Source organism: Triticum aestivum, chromosome 2B (assembly GCF_018294505.1).
Source record: "Triticum aestivum cultivar Chinese Spring chromosome 2B, IWGSC CS RefSeq v2.1, whole genome shotgun sequence".
Taxonomy (NCBI): Eukaryota; Viridiplantae; Streptophyta; class Magnoliopsida; order Poales; family Poaceae; genus Triticum; species Triticum aestivum.
Window position 1 is genome coordinate 461,044,665 of NC_057798.1, and position 14,640 is coordinate 461,059,304.

Genomic DNA, 14,640 nt, shown 5'->3' on the forward strand with positions numbered 1-14,640 from the left:
GTTGCAATCATTTTTCAGTCATTTTTTTGTTAATTGATTGAGCAATTTTCTTATTGCGAATTAACATAGGCAACATGCCATTGGACTCGAGTTAAAAATAAAATTAAAAAAACACAAACGGCACGAGGACACAACAAACAAGGGCGACACCGCACGAGCACCTGATATTATTGGAACCCGTGGCTGCATTCCTGGACCCACGAAGCACTACCAATCGATGAGTCATGAACCATGACACCGTGACCGCATTTCAGACCAAATAAAAGGCTAATTTTGTGAAAAGAAACAACAGAGCATCAAGTTGCTAGGTTGTTAAGCAACACACAAAAACGACATTGTCTTTTTTGTTCTCTTATCAAGCTATTTGTGTTATGTCCACTTGTTTCGGCGCATCTTGTATTCTACTAGTACGAAGTCCTAGATCTGGCACGCCAGCCAGCGCGCAGTTTAAACATTTTCAGAACAAACCATAGCCGAGCAAGACGCCAAGAGCAATCATCGCGAGCTAGCGAGCAAGTTAGGTGACGATGGCCGATCGCGGCGGCAAGGCACCAGCATGGACATCGGCGGCGGCGGCCGTAGACGTCGACGCGGAGGTGGTCATCGTTGGCGCCGGGATCGCGGGGCTCGCGACCGCGCTGGCGCTGCGGCGGCTCGGCATGGGCGCTGCTGGCGGCGGCGTCCTGGTGCTGGAGCGGCACGCCGAGCTGCGGTCCACCGGCGCCGCGCTCACCATCTTCCCCAACGGCTGGTTCGCGCTCCGCGCGCTCGGCGTCGCGCACAAGCTCACCTCCCGCTACGATGCCTTCGAAACGTGCGTCTCCGTTGCTGGCAGTGATTTTTGTGATAGTTCCTTGTCTGTGATTATTGCTCTGAGTTCAGCCATGTCTGCTGCATGCAGATCCCGAGTGACAACTCTGGAAACTGGAGCAACGCAGGTGTTCCGCTTTGCTGGGCGTAAAAGCAGGTTAGATGAGCGGATGCTTTGTCTGTCGTGGCAAATTTTCTGTTGGATTCCACCTGAACTTGAGCTAATCAGTCGGCTACAGCAGCGGCGACGTGAGAGTGAGACCGATGCATCGGAAGGCGCTGCTGGAGGCGCTCGCGGAGGAGCTGCCTCCTGGCACCATCAGGTTCTCGTCCAAGCTCGCCTCGATCGCCACCGAGAAGGCGCAGGGTTCCCCGGAGATCGCAGTCCTACGGTTAGACGACGGTACGGTGATCCGATCCAAGGTACACCAATGACTGTAGCGACGCACATGGGACATGTGAAAAATAGTACACTCACTAAACTTTTTCTTCGAAGAATGACTATCATAAGTGGGTTTGCATGTTCATTAATTTGACCAGGTGCTGATCGGGTGCGACGGGGTGCACTCGGTGGTATCGCAGTGGCTGGGCCTGTCGGAGCCGGCGAGCTCAGGCCGGTCCGCCGTCCGCGGGCTCGCCGTGTACCCGGACGGGCACGGCCTGAAGAAGGAGCTCCGGCAGTTCCTCTCGGAGGGTCTGAGGGCCGGCATGGTGCCCATTAGCCACACCGATGTCTACTGGTTCCTCGTCAACAACACCGTCCCTGCAGAGCAGGAGGCCGGCACGGACCCCGCCAAGATCCTGCGGGAGGTCACGGACAACCTGGGCAGGCACATGCCGGCGGAGTACCTGGACGTGGCGCGCCACTCCGACTCCGGCAACCTGTCGTGGGCGCCGCTGCTGTACCGCGCCCCCTGGGCCATCCTCAGGGGCCCGGCGGCCCGCGGAGCGGTCACGGTGGCCGGCGACGCGTTCCACCCCATGACCCCAGACATGGCGCAGGGCGGGTGCTCCGCGCTGGAGGACGCGGTGGTGCTTGCGCGCGCTTTGTCTCGGGCGGCCACGCCCGCCGACGGCGTGGCCTCCTACGTGGCAGAGCGGCGTGGCCGAGCTGCCTGGCTGGTCGCCGGGGCATACCTGTCGGGCTGGGTCCAGCAGGGCGGGACCAACGTCCGGGGCGTGCGAGGGTACATGGTCAGGCTGTTTCGCGACTGGATCTTTTACAGGTTCTTGTTCCCCAGGCTCGCCGATGCAATGTGGTTCGATTGCGGCGACCTGGTGGAGCCAAACGCGGAGGGCAAGACCCACTCCGAGTAAACTAAACGAAACTACTGGGCGAACGACACTGCCCGGCCGAACCATGCACGATGGCTGATTGAACGGCTTGATACAGTACATCTTGTGTAAATGGACGTCTTGATGGGTAGCATCGTGTGTAAATCGTCCATCCTTGTCGTGTGTATAGCAGCGTTCTAAACTAAATGCCATATTGCGTTATACTCCCTCCACCAATGCCGTGTTATATAACCCGTGCATACATGACCTTACCAATCTATAATACTTAAATAGTTCATCCCCATTAAACTAATTCTCTTGACATGCGGCATATCCACATCAACGGCCCCACTACCTCATCATCATTACTAATGTCATTTTTTTTACCAAATAATTTTCCTCCACAACTCTTCACGGCATCATTCTTATTTTTCTCGAGAATCCTTGATGGCAACGCCTCTTGATTTTCCTCCTGCTCTTTGCCTTCTTTTATCTCCATCAAATCGCACTACTACCTCTTCTCCTCCCCTGTGGAGGGTAACCAACGCATGCCTCCCCCGCGAGGCCCCTCGGCTCATCTCCCTTGGGCTTCACCCCCCATAAATACATCAACCTCCTCCTCATTCTCATATCCATGGTGATGATGCTCCATGAGTGGATGATTTTTATGAGGCGACAACGCGTGCGTATCTTCCTCCAGCAATAGCGGTGACTAACACATCCTCCTCCTCCATTGCGATGGCCTCGCTTCCTCCCTCAAAGTCATCGTGACCGTCTCCCTAAGCCATCGAGGAAACCGGCACCAACAACAGAGATAACTCCAGGTTCACCTCGCAGCGAGTCGTCCACACGAGCATCGCCGCAGGGCCCTGCTCACCCGCACGCTCCATCGCAAGCTACTCCCACTAGGACGACCTACTACTACAACTACTTAGCACCCGCTGACAACTGGCCGTCGACAGCGCTGGTGGGAGATCAACACCACCAAGAAGAGCCATCAGCAGAAACAGAGGCGCTACTCCTATGACTCCACGGACGACGAGTCGTCGGCCGGCATCATCATCATACAGAAGCAGCACATGGGGCCGTCCTACGATAGCCTCACCACGAGTCCACCACCACTCTCAACAATGCCAAGATCACATGAAGCTGGACAAGGAGCTGGGCATGGTGGACGAGGACTTCCTGGCCATGCTTGATCTGATATGTAGAAACTATTGGGGTAAGAGGAGGCCACAGATTTCTTTGAGTTTTATTCCCATCAAGCCTGCAACATGCCTCATATGAAGAAGCCTGACCGGAGGCTCCGCCACCATGGGTGTCTACTCTATGATGCCGACAACATGTAGATGCGATTTGGAGATCTTCTCTGTATACAGTTTTTCTTCTCCGCTTTAAACCATGGGTCTATGACGTCGACAAAATGTCTATGTCATTCCGTTACTCTGTCTCTGGATACATTTTTTCCACTCCTCCTTAATATGTTGTACGGCATGACGAATCGATACCCTTAACTCCTTTTATGTTTTTAGAACTGACGGGTGCATCCCACCTTTGTTCATGCAGGTGATAGTGGTAAGCAATTCTTGGATTCAGTAAAATATTTTTCCCCACAAGAGATGGATAGATAAGCTGATATATACTTGGGGACAGTTAAATTTGTTTCAGGAAAGGGAGCACTACTATTAATCAATATTTATTTCATCTCCACCGAAGTTGCTTTCAGTTCTTTTTTGTCTAATAATATATAGTTGCAGGTAGGTTCTTTGATTACTAAGTTGATGCTTCAACTCGGCATGCCTCTTCGGCACACGCAATAGATATTTGCATATACAGAGACTTCAGAAACTGTTCAACTATGCAACTCTTCGTTACTTCTTTTTTATTGAACATATTGTACTTTCACCACTATTGTATGTGTGTTAATTAATTTTCAGCGCGCAACTCTTAAATTGCTCTAACTTTTTCTGTTACATATTTCTCTGCGTGAAATTATCTGGACCATAATGCGGTACCATATTTTGCAAGCACCAAATCTGCTATGTGACAGTTTTAGTTATGCCATTCAATTGATGAAAGTTTAACTTCATCATGGAACATCATTGCCTAAACTTTTTCTAGCAATGCCTCGCTTGGTGTCATGCCTTTTCTTTTCTTCATCCGATCATTGCGTTCTTTATTTGTTACACATAAACCTCCAAAAGATTGAGCAAATTTCCCGCAGCAACGCGCGGGGGTATCATCTAGTTCACATGAAAATATGTGTGCTTTCTATACTACCTTCAATCTATATTAATTATCATTGATTTAATACAAGACTTCACTCTATATTACGTAATAATGTTCACTTATATAATATCAAAGCATCTTAAGTTGGAGATTGTTCTGTCATTTTTCTTTGTTGAGTTACAGATTTCTGAATCGTTATTTAGCTTCAGCGTGTTTTTGTGTGAGTTCTAGTACTGACAATGTTCATGTATGCTTGTTGTATGCATGTATATCGAAATTGCATAGGAGCACTCGGCAACGCCGCACACCGGAATCTCAATCCCCCATGCGTCTCGGGATCCTCAATCACTATATTAGCCTCATAGTATTCTGAGTCGTATCCTCTTGTCTTCTCCTTTATTATTTGCATAATCTGTCTTTAATTCCATGTGCTTTTGCACCCACATGACAAAGGTTATGTCTTTGGAGTGTACGAACTCACCTACCAGCAGCCAACTATCCCAAATCTAATTCAATGCATGCTTAGGAGCTCCTCTTCCTCCCAACTGCTCCATCCATCTCCCCTCGACTCCAGTTCTTCCCCACCATGGACACTGCTCATGTTCTTCTTCCTCTCTCTACTTTTCGCTCTTGGTCTTCTCCTTCGGCAACATGGACGTGGAATAAATCAGGACGAAAGAGGAAGACTACGTCGCCACAGGGAACAGCGTCGGAGAGGGACGAGGTAGCTGTCCGAGCTTGCCGCACCCCGTGTGGACACGGCCAACTGCCAATGACACGACGTCCATCCTAGCCGCTGAAACCAAGTTCGGCTTTAACACGACCAGCGAGGAACGTCTTATGAAGGAAGCCAACAGGACCTCGACGACGAGCAAATTGATGGAGCCATCGTCCAAGCTTGCCATGTCCTGCGCGGTGGTGGCCAGCAACACCGTGTCTTCCCTCGCTGCCAGCACCATGGCATGACTTCCTACAGACCCAACGGTACTGCATCCACGATAAGAATTGGTCGCTTCCCTAGTTGCGTATACGTCGTCTGCTTCCGGGTTGTCTCCGTCGCCGTCAAGCTCCGCATGGACGTGCTCCTCCTCAACATCCGTGATTTGTACGTTGTGCTATTGGTCGATGACGTGAGCTTCATGCTCGTGGGCAACACCCTTTGTCCCGAGCTTGCGCTTGGTTGACATCCCCTCACCATGACAGCGGGTAGGCCAACTAGACGGCAAGGAGAACCTTGTCCAAGTCCAACAGTAAGAGCCATGAGGCCACGAGGTGCCCGGGAACAGGCCGGGCAGTGACATCCCCTGGTGACCTGGTCCACAAATAACACGAGGTGTGTAGAGTCGTAGAGAAACACCAATGCCATGGCCATTGGCCAGTTTCCGACTCTAGAGCCTCTGTATGGCACAAAAACGACGCACTTCCGGCGACATCATCAAGCTGATGCCCGTGTGGCTCGGAGGTCCAGCCGCTCGCCGGTATGCCTCGGTGCCCGTGCCACACCATTTTGCAGAGCCTCATGCTACCCGCTCTTAACTCTTCTGTGTTCCTATTAAATGGAGCAACACAGGTACAAACTGTTTCTTTCTATGTGTGGGTTGTGTATTCACACGTAACAAAACATTTCATCAAAAGTGGCACTGATCCCGAGAGACTATGGTAGCGGGCAGGATTTCAGAGTGGTGCACCGCCGAGTGCTCCTAATCCACTTCCGCATGTATATCTACGCCAATTGATCCCACCTCCCCATCAAGAACAACCCTCAACTGATTTTTTTCAACAGAAAACCCCATGTCCGATCATTTCCCATCTGTTCCATACCTGCTTCATGATTCTGATTTTTCTTTCCAACCACGACTCCCATCCCACCTGATCTGGAGGAGTTGCCTGATATCCATCTCATCTCGTCCCTTATGCTAGCCATGGAAGAGAGAAGAAGGGAGAGTAGAGAGAGCGCGATGGCCTCTAGGCCATCGTGCGGGAAAGGGAAAGGTCGGGGCACCGCTACCCGTCGGGCCGCCATTGCTGCTTGTGTTCTCGTTCCCCTCCCTTCACTCCCACCTCCAACTCAATCTCTGGCTAATCGCATATGGCCAAGGCAAGTTACACGCTCCAGTCACCCATCATATAGGACAACGTCGCGCTCTCGCTCCCAGTGTTGTCTTGTACGTGGCTGAAAGGGCATGTAGCCCCTAAGTATGGTTTTGGTAATAATGATAATCTCTATGAACTAATGCTTGCATTGAGATATATTTGAAGGAACTTTACATAGGTGGTTCCATCAGGATGACTACCACAAACATGAAGATTTGCTCCAAGCTTTGGTATTGAATGACAATTCCTATGGAACATCAAAGTTGTTGTATCTTATATGAAGAAATGTTCCATAGTTATGCATGAAGCATGTTGGATTAATTCGGTACGAGATCCATGAAAAGCCTCTCGAAGAATTCCTCAAGGTATCCTTTGTCCTTACCTCATGCACACGGGGCCCGAGGGCCGTGCCTACGGAGTCCAGGGAGATCTCTCTGGACACCCTCTGCGCACGGGCTTCTTAACACCCATGCACATGGGGTCGAGTGTTAAACCCTCTAGATACCCCGTGTGCATGGGTCTCTGTCTCCCGTGCCCACGGGGTCTAGGGTTTGACTCTTAGGATCTGATGCTAGTGAGGATACTAGTTGGTCTTTGGATGTATCTAATGAATCCATCAAGATTGATTTCAATGTCTAACCAAATATGTTCAAGGTGGAGTTCCTTGGAGGATCTCAAAGGTTGAAACATTTGGGAAAAGATCAAGGTCTTGAGAGTATAATTAAAGATAAGAATTCAAGCTATGGCATCAAGAGAAGATCATGATGAACTCATGTGTTGGGTTTGGTTGATCATGTATTGAAGGAAGCAACGAGAGTGAAGAATTCAATGTGCCTCTCAAGAGGGTGTGATGATGCATTTAGAAGAGCAAGTGATGACCAATATGATGTTCATGATGAAACTTGATATGATCATGAAAGAATCTTTGGTGATCTAGTCCTGAAGCAATGGAATAAAATGAAGAGTTAATTATGCTTTTCAAGAAACCAATAGGGAGCATGAAGTAAAAATATTCGTTGACCAAGATGAAGCTCAAAGATTGTATCTAGATGGTGAGTACACAAGCACAAACAATGTAATGTGTGGGATCAAGTGATCAAGTGGCATGTTAAGTAATTGTGAATTGCGTTTTCTGATCTAACCCATGCTACCTACCAAAAACACATATCTGTGATGATATATGTTTGTCACAGTAGGTCATGTTTTCTGTCATGCATGTACATCTGTGATGATTTTATGATAGAATAAGGATAGTTATACATGTGTTGTCGCATAAGTGTTCGATGACAATAATCCATTTATCATCACGGAAGTGTCCACTTCCATGATGATAAATATCGCATCATGGAAGTGTTTTCGCTAATGGTCACTGACACACGGAAACCACACCATAATGGGCCGTCGTTAAGCTATCATGTGCGTGTTCTGGATCAGATACACATTAATAACCCCGACCAATGATGAATTTTCTCCTATCAAAAGCTCTCATTCGCCAAAGGAACCACGTGTCAGCTCGACGTTCTGACAGGTGTTACCCACCCAACGGACGATATGTGCCAATGAATTGGCCACACGTGGCACATCCCAACAGTGGACCATTTAGTTAAAAAAGACCGGCCCAGTCGGAGGCCCATAAGTTCTAGGCAAAAGTTAGCGGGCCGGTCTACTAACGTCCCACGTGGATATGGCCCGTCGATAGTTCTTCACCATTAACAATCCACCATGTATATGGGCCCAATTACAGCCCGGTCTATTTTTCACCTGTTAATGGTCTGTTGTGGAATTGGGCCCTTTTTTGCCAGGTGTGTCTTTCGGCCTGTTAGCTGCCCATTGTAGAGTTGGTCCATTTTCCAGCCTAGTGTGTCTTTCGGCCTATTAACGACCAACACTATACTTCGGCCATTTGTGGCTCGGCGTAACATTCGATCTTCTAATGGCCCATGCTCCCTATGGCACAATTCCATCCCATCCTCACTTTCGTCCGGTTAAAGGCCAACGTAGTACACCGTCCCATTTATAGCATGAGTCAGCTTTTCGCCTATTAATGACCTGCCTTGTTATTGGGCCCCCATGGCCTGAGATAGATTTCAACCTGCTAATAGCCCGTGTGAAAGGGATCGAGAAGAGGTGTCTAGAGGGGCGGTGATTAGACACTAAGTACCAAAAGTTGCAGTTTTTATCTTCTTTAAGTTTAAGTGGAGTTTAGGCACAACTTTAACATTCACAATACATAACAAGCAAGCATGCAAAGAGTATATGAGCAGCGGAAGGTAAAGCATGCAACTTGTAAGAATGTAAAGGGAAGGGATTGGAGGATTCAAACGCAATTGGAGACACGGATGTTTTTGTCGTGGTTCCAATAGGTGGTGCTATCGTACATCCACGTTGATGGAGACTTCAACCCACGAAGGGTAACGGTTGTGCGAGTCCATGGAGGGCTCCACCCAAGAAGGGTCCACGAAGAAGCAACCTTGTCTATCCCACCATGGCCGTCGCCCACGAAGGACTTGCCTCACTAGCGGTAGATCTTCACGAAGTAGGCGATCTCCTTGCCCTTACAAACTCCTTGGTTCAACTCCACAATCTTGTCGGAGGCTCCCAAGTGACACCTAGCCAATCTAGGAGACACCACTCTCCAAGAAGTAACAAATGGTGCATTGATGATGAACTCCTTTCTCTTGTGCTTCAAGTGATAGTATCCCCAACACTCAACTCTCTCTCATAGGATTTGGATCTGGTGGAAAGAAGATTTGAGTGGAAAGCAACTTGGGGAAGGCTAGAGATCAAGATTCATATGGTAGGATTGGAATATCTTGACCTCAACACATGAGTAGGTAGTTCTCTCTCAGAAATAGGATGCTGGAAGTGTAGGCTTGTTCTGATGGCTCTCTCTACGAATGAAGAGGAGGTGGAGGGGTATATATAGCCTCCACACAAAATCTAACCGTTACACACAATTTACCAATCTTGGTGGGACCGAATCGACAAACTTGGTCAGACCGATTCAGTAAATAATGTGACCGTTAGGATTTTCGGTGGAACCGACATGCAACTCAGTGGGACCGATATGGTTAGGGTTAGGGCATAGCCTAATCTCGGTGATACCGAATACACAAACTCGGTGAGACCGATTTTGGTAAACAGCTAACCAGAGAGTTGGTCAGGTAAACTCGGTGGGACCGATTCGCTCTTTTCAATGAGACCGAAATGTTACGAAAGGGAAACAGAGAATTTACATTGCAATCTCGGTGGGACCTATCGCTCACTTCATTTAAACCAAAACATTATGAAGGGAAACAGAGAGATTACAATCCCATCTCGGTGAGACCGATTTGCCTAGGGTTTGTGGCAGTGGCTATGACATCTGAACTCGGTGGCGCCGGATAGAAAGAATCGGTGGGGCCGAGTTTGACTTTAGGTTTTGGTCATATGTGTGGATGTGAGAAAGTAGTTGAGGGCTTTGGAGCATATCACTAAGCACTGTGGAGCAAGAAACTCATTAAGCAACACCTCGTCCCTCCTTGATAGTATTGTCTTTTCCTATAGACTCAATGTGATCTTGGATCACTAAAATATAAAATGCAGAGTCTTGATCTTGAAGCTTGAGCCAATCCTTTGTCCTTAGCATCTTGAAGGGGTTCCACATCCTTTAGTCCATGCCACTCCATAGTTGAACTTGTCTGAAATATGCTAGATAAAAGTGTTAGTCCAACAAGAGATATGTTGACATTAATTACCAAAACCACCCAGGGAGCACTTGTGCTTTCACCGTGGGCTCTTTGGCACATTTCGGGACCAATCTTCTTTTCAGCTTGTTAAAGGCCCTATTAACTTCTAGCTCAATTAAGGCCTGAGTTGTGTTTTGGCCTGTTTACCCAAATTAGGCCCGTGACTTATTTCACCAAGTTAATGGCACATTGTTAGTATGGGCCCACATTAAGTTTGTACCTACTAATGGTCCATGATGTTTATGGGCCTATTTAAGGACACTGGGCCCATCTGCTGCATTAAGGGCCCATGTTGGTTATGATCCACTTATTAGTGCATCGGCCCAATAAAGGTCAGCTATGCCTACCGAGTTGTATATCCATTATGTTTCGATGGTGGTCCGGTAACATTTTGGCACGTTGGTCTCCGTCAATGCTTTTGGCCTTTTCGGCAATATCATATATAGTAACTAAGAATTAATTAACATACTCTATACAATTCCTTAAAAAACCTACACTATACAATAAAGAAATTGGGGCATAGAAACTAAGAATAAACCTACACTATACAATAAGGAAATTGTGGTGTATAACATCCAGTAGGCATCGCCAACAGGTGATAATAAAGCGCAACCAAACAGAAAATTACATATAGTGGGCACATACACCTCATCATAAATCATGGCACGGATCACCAAAGTTACCATTTGAACCGTGATCTCTTCAGAAAATAGGATTTCCCAGATTCAGATGGCACAAACTACTGTCTTCTCAATCTGCACTTTCTTTGTAACTTCCTTAATCTCTTGTTTGACATGACTAATGCATATGATTCCTGCTTCTCCCTTCTCAACATGTCGACTATATCTTGGAGCGCATATGTACGTTGCCTTTCCTCCTGTAGTAGATACTCTAGAATATCAACACTTTCCAACTCCAATCCAGTATCGTTTGGTAACGGCCATACCGCATTGCTTTGAGAACTTTGTGTTGATATCACTTTATCCTGACTACCTGAGACGTTTCTGTTCTTACACATGACTAGGGTAAAATAAGCATGTGATATTGTAAAATTAAAAACATGGTAGTCTACGTAACATGTGTACAGAAATCTCTCTTTGCTCAGCAAAAGAACATGATGTTGGGGCCAAATCCAAATCACTAACAGGTTATAGGTTGAGACCACGCGCAGGTACTGAAATTGGATATATCTTTTATATAAGTAAGCAAGCAGTTAGCCATTGTGTGCCTCGTATTAACTAGTTTAAACATTATGTGGCATGTTTCAAAAGAGTCTTAGGGAGCATAATGAACTACAGGGGATTTCACACACATATGAGTTCATACAAATCACTATAGCAAGCAAAACTATGCAATCATTAGCCAACTCAGTCAGTTGCCGACAGGCATGCAAAATACAGTTTGGCTCAGACAAACAAGCAAATATAATATGCCTCAAAGAAACAAGCAATTAAACTGCAGTGTGTAAGCAAGCGGTTATAGATTGTGAGCCTCAAGAAATAAATAGTTAATTAATGTACTTCAGAGCTTTAGGCACACTTTGCGAGACTAATGAAATGGTCAGGCATTTAACTATGCCAACTAATATTTATATAAGTGCACTACATCACGCAGCATTGTTTGGGCATCTCATCAAGTGCAAGACAAACAAAGCAATTGAAACGAGAAATTTAACTATGGTTGAAGAAAACAAGCAATTAAACCATTGTGTTGGTAACATGCATACATGCATGCCTTAGTAACATCCTTGGCCTGGCTATATTTGAATCTACTGATGTATCTTCTATATAATGGAACACGTAATGTAACATTGCTTGCCTCCTATGAAGTATCTCGAACAGTATGTAATCAAGATCCTAGTAATGATAGGGCGGCTAATGAAGTGAACATGTGTTGGTTATGCCATGTATGACATCAAGATATGTTGGGGAACGTAGTATTTCAAAAAAATTCCTACCGTCACGCAAGATCTATCTAGGAGAAGCATAACAACGAGCGGGGAGAGTGTGTCCACGTGCCCTCGTAGACCGAAAGTGGAAGCGTTTAGTAACGCAGTTGATGTAGTTGAACGTCTTCATGACCCAACCGATCCAAGTACCAAACGCACAGCACCTCCGCGATCTTCACACGTTCAGCCCGGTGACTTCCCTCGAACTCTTGATCCAACTAAGGTCGAGGGAGAGTTTCGTCAGCACGACGGCGTGTTGATGGTGATGATGAAGTTACCGATGCAGTGCTTCGCCTAAGCACTACAACAATATGACCGAGGTGTAAAACTGTGGAGGGGGGCACCGCACATGGCTAAAGATCAACTTGTGTCTCTATGCGGTGCCCCCGTCCCCCGTATATAAAGGAGGGGAGGAGGAGGAGGGCCGACCGCAAGGGACACACCCAAGGGGGGGATTCCTACTCCCAGTAGGAATAGGTTCCTGTCGGTGTCAAAACCGGCGGATCTCGGGTAGGGGGTCCCGAACTGGTGTCTAAGGCTAATAGTAACAAGAGGCGGGGGACATAATGTTTACCCAACTTCGGGCCCTCTCGATGGAGGTAATACCCTACTTCCTGCTTGATTGAGCTTGATGATATGAGTATTACAAGAGTTGATCTACCACAAGACCATAGAGGCTAAACCCTAGAAGCTAGCCTATGATTATGATTGTTCTTGTCCTACGGACTAAACCCTCCGGTTTATATAGACACCGGAGGGGGCTAGGGTTACACAGAGTCGGTTACAGAGAAGGAGATCTACATATCCAAATTGCCAAGCTTGCCATCCACGCAAAGGAGAGTCCCACCCGGACACGGGACGAAGTCTTCAATCTTGTATCTTCATAGTCCAACAGTCCGGCCAAAGTATATAGTCCGGCTGTCGGAGGACCCCCTAATCCAGGACTCCCTCAGTAGCCCCTGAACCAGGCTTCAATGACGATGAGTCCGGCGCGCAGATTGTCTTCGGCATTGCAAGGCGGGTTCCTTCTCCAAATACTCCATAGAAGATTTTGAACAAAAAGATCGTGTCCGGCTCTGCAAAACAAATTCCACATACCACCGTAGAGAGTACAATATTCCACAAATCTAATCTACTGACAACTTTTCATAGCGTGACATCACGCCGTGGCCCGGTCCTTACGAACCGTTTTCCCTAGCCTGCCACTGCACGTGTTGCGAGGCGGTTTTATTGGCACGTCTTGTCGAAGCAGAGATCGTGTTCCCCTTATCACGGGATTCTCATCAATACGGGTGTGGGTAACCCAACCGTGCTTGTTAGTATGACTTCTCGATTTTAGGCAAGTTCCAAACGGCCAAGCGGAGGACGCTTGATATTCGCCCTCTTTATAAAGGGGCCAAGGCCAGTCCTTTTCTTCCCACGCTCGATCCTTCCCTTCCCCCACCTCGAGTTCCAACACACAAGGCTCAGGCTAACCGCTTCGGACCTTCAACCATGTCCTGATCCAACCTTCAAGGCTGGTGGATGGCCTCCTTTGTCACAGAGGAGGACATCAAGAAGCTTAGGGAGGCCAAGTATCTGACCGCCGAAATCCCGCACAGGCTGCCTGCCTAAGGGCAGGTAATCCCCACTCCCGAACCCAACGAGAGTGTCGTATTTGTTTCTCACTTCCTCCGAGGGCTAGGCTTTAGTCTTGATCCCTTTGTTAGAGGGCTCATGTTCTATTACGGGCTAGATTTCCATGATCTAGCTCCAGATTCCATCCTTCACATCTCATCGTTTATCGTTGTGTGTGAGGCCTTCCTCCGCATCACCCCACACTTCGGCTTATGGCTCAAGACCTTCAATGTGAAGCCGAAGATGATCGACGGGCGACACGCGGAGTGCGGAGGCGCTATAATAAGCAAAGGTGCCAACGCCCTATGGCCAAAGGGTTCCTTCCCGGAGGTGTTCGACTTATGGCAACGGGAGTGGTTTTACATCACAGCTCCCCAAGGTACAAAGCGGGTGGCCGCCCCTGCCTTCCGCTCAGGCCCTCCGCCTCAACTGGCGTCATGGGTCAACAAGGGGCTGGACTGGGGGCCAGTTAATAACATGCTGACATTGCAAAGCTGCATCCGAGATCAACTCAAGAGGGATGTTAGTCTTGTCAAGGTAATGCAAGTAATGCTAATTCGTCGAGTCCTTCCATGCCAACGTCGATCTCTCCATATGTGGGAGTTCAACCCGGAAGGACCGCGAACTATTCAACAATTCTTCGGCATGATGCTCAAAGGGATGATGGATTGTTCTTCGGATCTCGAATAAAGTGGGACACAACCAAGGATGCGGGTCTCAACTGCAACTGTCCGGATACCCAAGTAAGTAATTCCGCGACTGAACATGTCGTCTTCATATTTGTTGCAACATCATTCTGAAAAATTGCTCTCGGCCAGGACTGGATAAGAAAGGCGGAGAGGATCAGGTGTTCGGCCCCCCTTCCCGAAGGCTTGCCGGATCCTGTACTAACCAGGATGCTTGAGCGCGCACCCTATCAAGTGCCATCAGGAGAAGATG

General features: G+C 47.8%; 1 protein-coding gene across 2 annotated transcripts; it reads left to right on the plus strand.

The window, feature by feature from the left end:
- The first annotated feature begins 392 nt into the window (after positions 1–392).
- LOC123041398 (monooxygenase 2) lies at positions 393–2,322 on the plus strand. Of its 2 annotated transcripts, none has more exons than XM_044464018.1 (4): positions 393–814; positions 902–967; positions 1,050–1,233; positions 1,351–2,322. In XM_044464018.1, exons 1-4 carry the CDS (start codon positions 528–530, stop codon positions 2,125–2,127), a joined length of 1,314 nt encoding a protein of 437 aa, XP_044319953.1. In that variant the 5' UTR covers positions 393–527; the 3' UTR covers positions 2,128–2,322. The 2 variants fall into 2 exon arrangements, with proteins under 2 accessions (XP_044319953.1, XP_044319954.1); XM_044464019.1 differs by having other exon boundaries at positions 1,053–1,233.
- Positions 2,323–14,640: the final 12,318 nt, after the last annotated feature.

Bases quoted from the DNA above. Each gene is read 5' to 3' on its own strand.
- LOC123041398 (XM_044464018.1), top strand. From the start codon at position 528: ATGGCCGATCGCGGCGGCAAGGCACCAGCATGGACATCGGCGGCGGCG. The intron at 968-1,049 runs GTTAGATGAGCG...AGTCGGCTACAG, and splicing joins TTTGCTGGGCGTAAAAGCAG to CAGCGGCGACGTGAGAGTGA. The intron at 1,234-1,350 runs GTACACCAATGA...TAATTTGACCAG, and splicing joins GTACGGTGATCCGATCCAAG to GTGCTGATCGGGTGCGACGG.